General features: G+C 35.0%; 1 protein-coding gene across 1 annotated transcript; it reads left to right on the top strand.

Moving 5' to 3' along the window:
* Nucleotides 1-336: 336 nt before the first annotated feature.
* LOC132951262 (E3 SUMO-protein ligase ZBED1-like) lies at nt 337-3,572 on the top strand. Its single transcript, XM_061023058.1, has 3 exons — nt 337-1,041; nt 1,729-2,806; nt 2,897-3,572. Exons 1-3 carry the CDS (start codon nt 854-856, stop codon nt 3,506-3,508), a joined length of 1,878 nt encoding a protein of 625 aa, XP_060879041.1. The 5' UTR covers nt 337-853; the 3' UTR covers nt 3,509-3,572.
* The last annotated feature ends 8,930 nt before the right edge of the window (nt 3,573-12,502 follow it).

Genomic DNA, 12,502 nt, shown 5'->3' with positions numbered 1-12,502 from the left:
ACCACCCTAATGATAAATTTACGAAAATAAAAATAAATAATCACTTTTTTATTAAAAGGTTCACAAAAAAAAAATATATTTGACTATGAAATATGACGTTTTTCCATTGAAACAACTGGTTCTGAATCGAACGGTATATACTATTGCACTAGAAAAAAAAATGTCTCAAACGCCGCACAACACTACGTAATTTGTTGCTATAATTTAGTAATTTAAACCTGAGAGCAACAAAACTAAAATTTTGCAACAGCCCCTCCACCGTATAACAGCGCTTAGCGGGGCTTAACGGGCCCGTCGACAGGCACACTAGATACCTAGGTACATATGAGTAGGGATGGGCATGAAATCCGAATATCTGAATTATCCGAATATCCGGATATCCAAATCCGGATTTGAATCAAATTCTTATCCGGATTTCCCGAATTATCCGGATTATCCGGATTTATGGATTTGCTTTTTTATGTGACTTCAGACTTACAAATATTTTTAATGTATGGTAAAATAAATTATTTTATTATAATGAAAATTTAACAAAATGTTATATTATATCAAAGTTCGTATCATAAAAATCGTTCGAAATGTATACATTCCAAATAGATAAGTATAGTGTATACCCAATTAATTAATCTTTACTGCATAACCTTCGGATGGTTATTGAAAAAGGTTTTTTGAAGATAAGTTAAATTTATCTTACAACAATAATTGTTATCGATATAATTGTTTACTCGGACATGTTCTTTTACAATTATCAAATAAAAATTATCGAAAAATATCAAGTGGAGAGTGGAGACATATTTGTAGGAATAGTATTTCTGTTGCATCAAACGTGTTAACATTGAATAATTGTACTATAATGCCTCCAAGTAAAATTTGGAATTTTTTTACGCGTGGCGAATCAAATAAAACTGCTATATGTTCTGTATGCAACGACGTTTTAAAAAATATGGGATCTACATCTATTTTATGGTCGCATTATAATCGGTGGCATAAGCCCACTGCAAACGAAATTAATGAAGAACAGCACGCTAAAGAACATACAGGGTAAGCATGTTATTAATACTACACTGTTTGTGCTTTAATTAGTTATTAAAGTGAGAACTTTATTGCGCTATAATATGCGCTATATGCGCTTAATTGGGGACCTATTTCGTTGAACGTCCGCGTAAATAAATATATAATTGGTTGCTATTGGTTAATCTGGCACGTTTGTTGATTTCTATTATTATTTTTTGTCAATATACATATTTATGTATATAAATGAATGTCTGTGCGTAGATTAGACCTCTGGTTTTTTTTTTTTTTTTTTTTTTTGTTTTTTTTTATTTTTTTTTTTTTTTTTATTTTTTTTTTTTATTTTTTTTATTTTTTTTTTGTTTTTTTTATTTTTGTTTTTTCTTTGTTTTTTTTGTTTTTTTTTTTTTGATTGTTTTTTTTTTGTTTTTGGTTTTTTTGTTTTTTTGTACGTTTAGGTTTGTTTTGGTTTTGTATTATTTAATTATATTAATCCAACTTAGGCGGAATATAGTAAAAATAACAAACTTGGTAATAACTTTTGATACTTTACTAAAAATTTTGCATTTATCATACCATGTCATCATAATATCTAACCTGAAAATATAGTTCTCACTTTTACGGTACGTCTCGCGACGCTCCCATTTTTTATTTAATTTTAATTATTGAATAATTGTTATTACACTAGATTAAAAATCCCAAAATATTTTTTTGTAGAGAAATTGATAGTAATGAGAGCAATAGCGATAATGAACAAATAGCTTCAACATCTTCAACTTTCATTTCTTCTCAGTCAACTTCCTCATCATCAATCAGCCCTGCTTTGAAACGTAAAAAGCACTACCATAACGATAACATTTGTAAAAGAAATTCAAGACCATTAGATAAAAATCGATGTGAAATTATTACGCAAAGTATTTGCAAAATGATAATTGTTGATATGTTACCATTTAGTACAGTTGAAAATAAAGGTTTTCGTTCATTAATTTCAACAATTGAGCCACTTTATACTATTCCATCGCGAAAAAGCATTACTACACGTATTGAAAAAATGTATATAGATAAATCACAAAGTATCAGAAATATCATAGAAAACATTAATTATATTTCTTTAACAACTGATGGTTGGACATCAACAGCAATTGATTCATATTTAACATTTACTGCTCATTATTTTGATGATAATTGGAAATTGTATAGTGTAACTCTTTCAATTGAAGAAATACAAGAAAGTCATACGGCTGAAAATTTAAAAGACAGTATTATGAATGTTATTGAGTCTTGGAATTTAAATAATAAAATAACGGGAATTAGTCATGATAATGCTGCAAACATTTCAAATGCTGTAAAACTATTTTACGATCAAGATATTTATTCAAATCGTTGTGCTGCTCATACACTACAATTAGCTGTGAAAAAATGTTTAGATTTAAATACATGTCGTCCTTTATTAAAAACCGCATCAAAAATTGTTGCTAGTTTTCGACAATCTTCTAAAAGAACATATGCCTTAGAAAATTATTTAGCTGAGAAAGAGTGCAAAAAACTTAATCTTGTACAAAGTTGCCCTACACGTTGGAATTCTACTCTAGGTATGTTAGAACGATTGTTGGAACTTCGTTCAGCTGTAGTTGTCATTATGTCTGATCGGACACTTTTTAATAGTAAGATCGCGAAAGATCAAGAATTACTAGAAGAAGACTGGGAAAAAATAGAAATACTTGTTACTTTATTGAAACCATTAAAAACAGCAACAACAGTTTTATGTGCTGATCAAAATGTCACTATATCAATGGTAAGTTGATTAAAAATTATAAGTATAAATTAATATTCAACAATAATTATTATTTTGTAAATATCATAAAATTGTTGTGTTTATTTTCAGGTTTTACCAATTGTTAAAAGTCTTATTGTAAAACATTATAAACCCAATAATCTAGATAGTAGGTTTTCAACTCTATTCAAAGAGACCATTATTCACGAATTATCAACACGTTTTTCTGTACAAATTGATGTTGACAACGATTGCGAAAGAGAAATTAGTATCACTCAAATGGCTAGCATACTTGATCCTAGATACAAAAATATGTCATTTGAATCTTCCGAAAATATTAAAAATCGTATTAAACAAATAGTACGTTCAAAAATGGTTTTGTTAAGCAGAAATACTGATGTACGTATACCTACAGAAAAACGCACAGCACTTGATGAATTACTTGAAGAAGAACCAAATAATGATACTGACGAGTTTTCAAGGTATATGGCGGAATTTCAAATAAATCATAATGCAGATCCATGTGCATGGTGGAAAGATCATGAAAACATTTATCCAACGTTAGCCGTATTAGCTAAACAAATATTATGTATACCAGCATCTTCTGCTTCATCAGAAAGAGTTTTTTCAACAGCCGGTAATATATTATCCCCAAAACGTAATAGAATTACACCATGCCATTTGTCAGCCTTAGTTTTTTTAAAACAAAATAATAATTTTTAATTAAAAAAAATAATTTAAGTAATATGCATGAATATGTTTACTGTTTTGTATGAATTATTGTTGTATTATTAATATATATTATTTACCTAGTGAGATTAAATATAATTTTTGCTATGTTATAAAGTATTTATTTTGTTATTTTGATTTTTGTTAGATATTATTTAATAATTATTATATAAAATGTTATGTTACATTATTTTACATTTTTTTTTTAGTATAAAAAAATAATAATTAATTTTTACAAATAAAAATGTGCTTAAAAATTTCAATAAAACCATTTACATAATTAAGTAATTGTTTTTATTACAGCTAAGCGCAAAACATCACTAGTACTTAAAATGTGTTCGAAATTTTGTATACCCATGTCTGAAAATTATATTATAGAATTAAAATATTATTATTATATAAAAATGAGTCATTGAACAGCAAAATCGAGTTGAATAATCCGGATACTCCGGATAATCCGTGAAATCCGGATTTTCTAAATCCGGATTTGACAAATCCGAATAATTCGGATTTTTGAAATCCGGATATGCCCACCACTACATATGAGGTACATTCATTAAATTGTGCGTGCGTGTGCGTGTGTGTGTGTGTGTGTGTGTGTGTGTGTGTGTGTGTGTATGTGGTACATAATATACTTGCATTTACCTGAAGCAGTGTGTGGCAATCAAATACGCGATCACATTGTGGCGACCTCGTGTTTTGCCGGCGATGAAGACGATGACGATATTAATAATAATAAAATATATTATTATTATTTTTATATTACGTCTCGCGCGATCGCTGTACCTACACGCGAGTAATTAATTGTTGGACGACAAAAAAAAAAAAAAACCCGCGAGTTATCTTGCCCCCCCTCCTCTTTCCGCCTACACGGATCATCGATGTGTACGCAACAGTGAAACACCGGTGCTTCACACACTTATATCATGACGTAATCGTTGTAGGTATTCGAAAATCGCCAACTATAATATATTTTAATAATAATAATAATAATGTACTTTTTTTAAGTTTCAAATAATATACATTTTTACTATTGCTTACGTATTGTATATATATATTTATTATATATTATAGGCGTGCACCGTGCATGGTCAACCAATATAATATCGAAAGACATTAAACCTCCGTCTATGCAGTCTGTCGGATTAGCGAAACGTTTCGCAATAAGTGTCGGACAGACATATTATTATAATATAATAATATTATCCATCTCTGATTATACTTACTATGCACAGGTACCTATTACAACGACGTGTACACGTAATGTTATTGAATGCATTTGAATATAATATTATATTATCATAATATCATTTATTCTAAAATATATGAATAAACTCTGGTCCCCTATATTATAACGTGCGTCTTACCCTTCTCGTGTTATGCGAATGTACGATCGATTAAATGCAATAACAAATCCGCACAAATATCGTGTATCAGTCTATATATTATATATTATATCGTCAATAACACTTGTCTTATTATTGTGATGTGTAGGTTGGTATTTATTTCGATCCAACGAATTTTCGTTTCGATGTTACATATTGATAATATAAATATAATCAGTTAAAGAGTGGAATATAACCACCAGAGATCACACCGGTCACAGAGATATCACTCCGTGCTGGTGTTTGGAGTTTCTGTTGAAAATCGCGATTTCGTTGCCAGCGGTGTATGGACGTCCGAACCAATTGAAAACGGTTAAGCTATATTTTAACTATATACTATTATAATAGTACTATACGCAAACCCTAGTGTATTTATTTATTTATTTTTTTATAGAGCTTAAGCCCGGCAACTATGGCCATTAGCTGTTTTTTTTTTTTCGTATGGTGGAGGAATGGTTGGAACGGTTGGTCGAAACACGTTTGTATTATGCGTGGTTGGCAAGGATGCGTAACGGGATCTAAAAATCTCGGGTGGTCACCCATCCGGGAGTTAGCGACACCGGCCGATACGTACACTCAGAGCGTTTACGCAGTTGACCAAGCCACCTAGTGTACCTATTATTATCATCGTTATCGTGAACGTTATAATAATATGATGATGACAAATAATTACCGCATGGAATTATAAATTGTAATATGCGCGTACGGCACCTAACGTAATATTATTGTATAATATCATACGATATACCTAGTGACCGGCGCGAACGATTTCAAGTTCAAGTCCGTACGATCATAGCTGACGATTGACCGGCCCGGGACGTCGCAACAATGTACTTATTAAGACCGCCTCTGACCTCTGTTCTGGCTGCATTACAATATATATACATATAATATGTAGGTATCTACAACAGATGAACGGATATTATAGGCGCCTATACAAACACGAGATAATTTTACGAGTCGATATTATTATTACTACCTAGGTATAATATTATGGTAATGGACAATAATGACCGGGCGCAACTCGCGTGTATTTTATTAGCTGATTACGAACCGTTAGTCATACTTGTATACACATAATATTATATTATATTATGCGTTAATACGTATAATATTGCGGACGCGCACCGAACGTGTTATTTAAATTTTTCACACGTTTAACACGGTGCCGTCGTTGTAGTTGTTGTAAATATTATAATAATATATGAAATTTATTTATACACACAGACATGACATTATAACGTAAAGTATATATATATATATTGTTTTGAGTATGCGGAAACGACGTTATTTACGGTTAGGACATAATATAATATAATGGCTAAAGCTAATGCACTCGACGTACCCGACTGCCGTCCACGTTTATTTTATCGTATATTATGTAACTATTACAAGACCTACGAAAATCTATGGAAGTAGTACGCAATATAGATTATAACTACCGTGTTTATTGCAATCGTAGATCAAGCTCAAAGCTTCACCGTCTGAAGTCTTATTTTGTTCACCGTGAGTTCTGCGCATACGGAGGCTGGACTTCGATATTTTGGAGGCTCGTTACCTGCACCACTTCTGTATTAGGGCATATACTTACTACCGGATAGGACGTCTTTTTCTTCCACGACTTCACGTAAATACATAAGCACGATACTACGATTAGTGCCGGGTCAGGATACTCTAAACGTTATTCGTCGACGATTCTTACACGCGAAATCCAATGAGAATGTAGGGGCCCGGTGTAGCTCTGCGGTTGGCCTCGGTCACTAACGTGTTCTGCGGTCAAGCATCGGTCGGCGTCGCTAGTTACCGGCTGAGTGACCACCCGGGTTTTTAGTGGACCGAATCCTAGCCCCGCGTACACACGACCAAACGTTACACCTCCACAAAACGCTAATGTCCATATTATATTATAGTTGCCGATACTATTAAGATCTGTAAGGAAAAAAAAATATATGTAGCGGTCAGCGGTGGTAGCTAGGCAAAGCTAATGCACTCGACGTACCCGACTGCCGTCTACGTTTATTTTATCGTATATTATGTAACTATTACAAGACCTACGAAAATCTATGGAAGTAGTACGGAATATAGATTATAACTACCGTGTTTATTGCAATCGTAGATCAAGCTCAAAGCTTCACCGTCTGAAGTCTTATTTTGTTCACCGTGCAAGTTCTGCGCATATGATGGAGGCTGAACTTCGATATTTTGGAGGCTCGTTACCTGCACCACTTCTGCATTAGGATATACTTACTACCGGATAGGACTTTGATTGGACGTCTTTTTTTTTCCACGACTTCGCGTAAATACATAGGCACAATATTACGATGTTTTACATGTCTTGCATGCACTGCAACACTACAGTGTTAGGTCAGGATACTCTAAACGTTATTCGTCGACGATTCTTACACGCGAAATCCAATGAGAATGTAGGGGCCCGGTGTAGCTCTGCGGTTGGCCTCGGTCACTAACGTGTTCTGCGGTCAAGCATCGGTCGGCCTCGCTAGTTACCGGCTGAGTGACCACCCGGGTTTTTAGTGGACCGAATCCTAGCCCCACGTACATACGACCAAACGTTACACCTCCACAAAACGCTCATGTCCATATTATATTATAGTTTCCGATACTATTGAGATCTGTAAAAAAAAAAATATAAATGTAGCGGTCAGCGGTGGTAGCTATAGGTAAAGCTAATGCACTCGACGTACCCGACTGCCGTCTACGTTTGATCGTATATTATGCAACTTCTGTGTAAGGCGGCGGCGTACCTGCGCAAATCTATATACTTAGTATAATATCATAAAATAAATCATTATACTATGTACCTGGTACAGCAGCCGTTATTAAAACTCAGAGCTTCAGCTGCACGCTGCGCACAGAAAACGTGTTAATTTTTGTAGATTTTTCTTGAGATTCGACACCGATTCGAGTAAACAGCATACACGTTTCAATGTTCGATTCCGGCCAAGGTCGGTTTGGCGTGAAACAACAACGCATAGTGGTCAGTAGACTGCTGCAGCAGCAGTCTTGTTTTATTCCACGAATTCTTCACGCGGACTATTCGATTTTTTTGGTTGCTCGCGTACCTGCAGCACTACAACTGTACAGCAGTAGTCGAGTCAGGACTTTCGTTGACGATTTTTGAGTGGCGAGCCTTTTGGTCTTGCGTATTCGTATATTATTATATTTTACACGCGAAACAAATCAAAAGTTGCGGTCGGTGGATATTGTAACTACATATTATATTATACGCACCGCGTGGGCTAAGCGATAACTATATAATTACTGTATCGAAGAGCATCGCACGCAGTCGAGTCATTTCGATAAGAAAAAATTTTTTTTTTTTTTTCAAATTTCAGTTCATCACCAATTGATTTCGTCGTGTTTGCGTGATGTCATTGTGCGATCACTAACTCGTACGTACATGATAATATATCGTCAGTACACTATCGTCGTAAACATATATATATATGAAATAAAAACGTGTCCGTACAATATTATTTTGTTTAATAACTCTTGCTCACACCGCATATACCCGCAGCAGCTACGCATACAATCGATGCGTTGAAAAAACAAGTCGTCAGGCCGAATGATGCGGAAAAAAATTGTACTTTTACATATATTATACGCACGTAACCCCCCTGCGACGACCAGTCTGCACATACTCGCACACACCCGAAAGCGGAGGACCTATACACAAACGGTTTTCGGACTCGAGAGCTGCGTTGCGCGGCGGTATGGCACTCGTCGGGTTTTTAACCTCCTACTATGCAAGAACATAATAATATAATATACATAGGTATAGGTACGATAATATAATACGTTATTATTACGACAAGGCGACGATGACTCTGCCGAACCCGTCCGGACACGACGGCGGCGTTCGCATCATCGTGGAGTGGTCGAACCACGGTGTATATAGCCCCGAGCACCACTGTACGCACTATGTATATAGTTTTCAAGAGATAAGTACACACACACGACGACGGGGCCAACCCCCTTAAAAGGCAAATACCTTCAGACGGCGGCGGCGGCGACGACGACGACGACGACGACGACGACGCCGCGCGATCGGGTCTTTTTATATTTCTTCTTCTTCTGCTTCTATATATTATTTATTTTTTATTTTTTTGGCTTCTTACCAACGTGCGTTCGACCGTGGCACGTAAATGCACGCCGCTGTTGTACACACGCGAAAAATAGCCCGTGGGAAGATTAAAATTGGACGAAAAAAAAAAAAAAAATTGCAATTAAATTGCAAAATTATTGTAGGCCGCCATCACAACACACACACACGCGAATATCGCGCAAGTGTGTACGTTGCAAAACCGATCGGCAGCGGTGCGTATCGGGTATAACCGGTTGGTGGCGACTGGCGACGCGGTGCACGTCGAGATAGTCACCTCAAGGTGATGCGTTTTAATTTTGTACACGCGTGTTAGTGAGTGTGAGTGAGTGTGAGTGTTTTTTTCGTACACGAGCTATATACTAACTCAAACCTACAAGTTATTTTTTTTTTAATTTTTTTTTTTTTTTTTTTGGGCGACACCTGTGACCTGCAGCCTTGGCCAAGTAAATAAATAAAATTCGTAAATATTGTAAATTTGGAACGATGTATAATAATATACGTTATTATATCATACATCGTATGATACGCGCGTACGTCCTATATAATGTAAGTGGTCGATTTTGAAGCACGATTATAATATAACGTGATAGACGGTCATCTGTAGAAAAATCGTTTTTCTCCAAATCTCCGAAACGCAATAGTAATAATAACGATAATACCTAATAAAACGATAAAATATTATATAATAACAGGATAAACGTCAATAATGCTTGCTATATATTTCGTATACGGGAGTCTCAAACGGATCGGTGGTCGAATAATTATTATCAACACCGTAGAAATTCTGTGATTTGCTTGAATATTGTGTATAGGTTGCACGCAGAACAGTATACGGTTCGTGTAGTAGGCATACTATATCAGCTGGTATATGATGGCCGGAAAAATAAGTTAACACTTGAAAACAAAACTCGTATATGGTAGGTATACTGCACCGTACGAACAAGTCGATGCAATGATGCGTGTATACATATATATAGGTACCATATTATATATTTTCATCCCTTATTTATTATTGTGCGCAAACTTTCGGGTGCATTAAATACAATACTCGCAGCTCGTGTCCATAGTTTGCTGCAGCCAACATAATATTATTATGCAATTATTGTTACCGGTTATTATCGTGTTGTCTTATTAAAATTGGTCTTCTCTCGTTGGATTATGTACTTCGTACATAATACATATTATGGTCTTAGGTATGGAACGAGTTCGATGTGCAGTCTCGTCGAGTGCCCGAGAATATAACGTACTTGGATTTAAATTTACTTTTTGACAAGTGAATTTCAAATACTTTCAGAATACATTATTTCCGTATTTCATTCCACAATACGTAATAGGTACTGTTTTGCCGTCTTATTAATTCAGCGAACAATATTTTTGTTCCGCGTATATTACAATATATTTTTTTTAAACTGGTCTAAGTTATTTTAAGTACGCACAGATGATCTAATGCCTGAAACCCATGTCTACCTCGCTGAAGTTTAACTTGGTGTGTAACATCTGAAGGAACCAGTATTAAAGAACGGTATTTATTACCTAGTCATTTAAATTAAATATATATTAGGTAATAGTTTTGAGTAAACATTTGTGATAAACGCGTTTTAATATTATACACCTCTGGATACGATAAAAAAAAAAAAAAGGTATTTTTGAATACTTTTATTGAAATGTATTTGTATTTATGTTCGAATACCTATGCTTTTGCAGTAATAAGACGGTACTCGAACACGCATTTCAAACACGAATGACACCGATATTATAGCAATCGAGTGCGTAATATTCCGAGTGCATTTGAAAAGTATTTTCTATTAACAAGACCGCTGTACCGACGTGTCGGAAGTTATCGCGGCCGGGTCGCGTCGACAATATTATTATACTATATTGAGCATACATCTGAAGCCTGCCGGCGCATAATGTGAACACATATCGGACGACTTCTGTCGTAGTCGCTGTGTGTGACAACGGCGGAGGAAAAAATGTGTCTTATAATATAAAACAGTATTAATTGCGTAGTGACAGGTCGTGTCGAAAACATATATAATGACCGCGCACGTTTGTGATATTATAACATAATAATACATTATAAGTAGGTACGCATAATAATAATAATATAATACACACGTCTCGTAAAATGCAGTTTATCCGTTCGAGTGTACATAGTAGTCCAACCTAACTACATAATAATATATGTTATTATAATATTATAATGGCGTATGTGCATCGTCGATAGTAATATTATGCTCAATACTTTTTTTTTTTTTTAACGCATTAACGTGTTCACCCGTTTAACACTCGCCCCTGCAGAATTGTAAGACATCACTTCTTTAGCGTTATTATTATCATTGTTTCTGGCGACGGTTGAGGGGGGGGGGGGCGAGTGACGACGCTTTCACGCGAGAAAAAGGCGCTCGTCGTCTGAAAGGCTCCCGCGGAGCACATAATACACAATAGAAAAATATAATAAAATGTAATATTTAATCCGTCGGATTAGGAGATGGCCTCGTCCCGGAGATCTGCGCGCGTCAGTTGTTTTTTTCGTATATTATATTTTTTCATTTTTTCCTCGTCGGCTCATTCTATTTACGACGACGACGACGACGACGACATCCGTTTCTTTGGCGCGCTGTCGTTCGCGCATGTACTATAATGATTTATTTTTACACGGTTATATATTATTATATAGGTATACTTAACCTACGGCGTCTCGTCACGTTAAAACGTATATATAATATACAAATAGGTTGGGTTAGGAACAAAAAATGTAATACACGCGATGCGAGGAGGAAACGTCGTGCGTACCTATAATAATAATAATAATATGTATCTATACTATGTCTATATATATATATATTAAACTGAAATCGAGCAAAAGAGGAAATCTTTGTTACGGTTTGGCTTCGAAACGTCTTATCCAATCGTCATGCAGTTTTTTTTTAAATGAAAGAGGATATCACGGAGCAGGTCTTAGGCATAAATAAAGTCCGATAATGTGTAGAATATTATATGAATATTTGTGTGTAGATTAGACCTCTGGGAAGAAGATAGGCTGATTTAAAAAGTGTTAAATTTGTTTTTTATTTTTTTATTCATCGGATTTCAGTACGGTTGCGTTTGTATTAATTGATCATATTAATCCTCCGAAGGTGGAATTAAGTAAAAATGACAAACTTTGTACAGTTTTGATACTTTAGAGTTAAATCATACACTTACGTACAAACAGCACGGGGTGCGCGATCTACCGCGAATCAGAATTTTTATCCCGGGCAACAGAAATGTTAAGATCAATAATTTTCAACACCATACACCAAATATTAAATAACGAATTGAACAAAGTTTGAGTCACATAGAATTGGTACATTTAACGGGCAACGAAGTGCCAGCGGGATCTGCAGCTAGTATATTATATTATTGATAATATGTATATTGTACACACTGCGGCGGAGTCGACGGGTGGAAAAATTCCGCCTCCTCCTCCCACGGACC

This window comes from Metopolophium dirhodum, chromosome 8 (genome assembly GCF_019925205.1).
Source record: "Metopolophium dirhodum isolate CAU chromosome 8, ASM1992520v1, whole genome shotgun sequence".
Taxonomy (NCBI): domain Eukaryota; kingdom Metazoa; phylum Arthropoda; class Insecta; order Hemiptera; family Aphididae; genus Metopolophium; species Metopolophium dirhodum.
This window is presented reverse-complemented; position numbering and strand designations above follow the sequence as displayed.

Excerpts from the sequence above, each read along its gene's own strand:
- LOC132951262 (XM_061023058.1), top strand. The coding sequence starts at position 854 with ATGCCTCCAAGTAAAATTTGGAATTTTTTTACGCGTGGCGAATCAAAT. Across the intron at positions 1,042-1,728 it reads CACGCTAAAGAACATACAGG|AGAAATTGATAGTAATGAGA; the intron begins GTAAGCATGTTA and ends ATTTTTTTGTAG. Across the intron at positions 2,807-2,896 it reads AAAATGTCACTATATCAATG|GTTTTACCAATTGTTAAAAG; the intron begins GTAAGTTGATTA and ends GTTTATTTTCAG.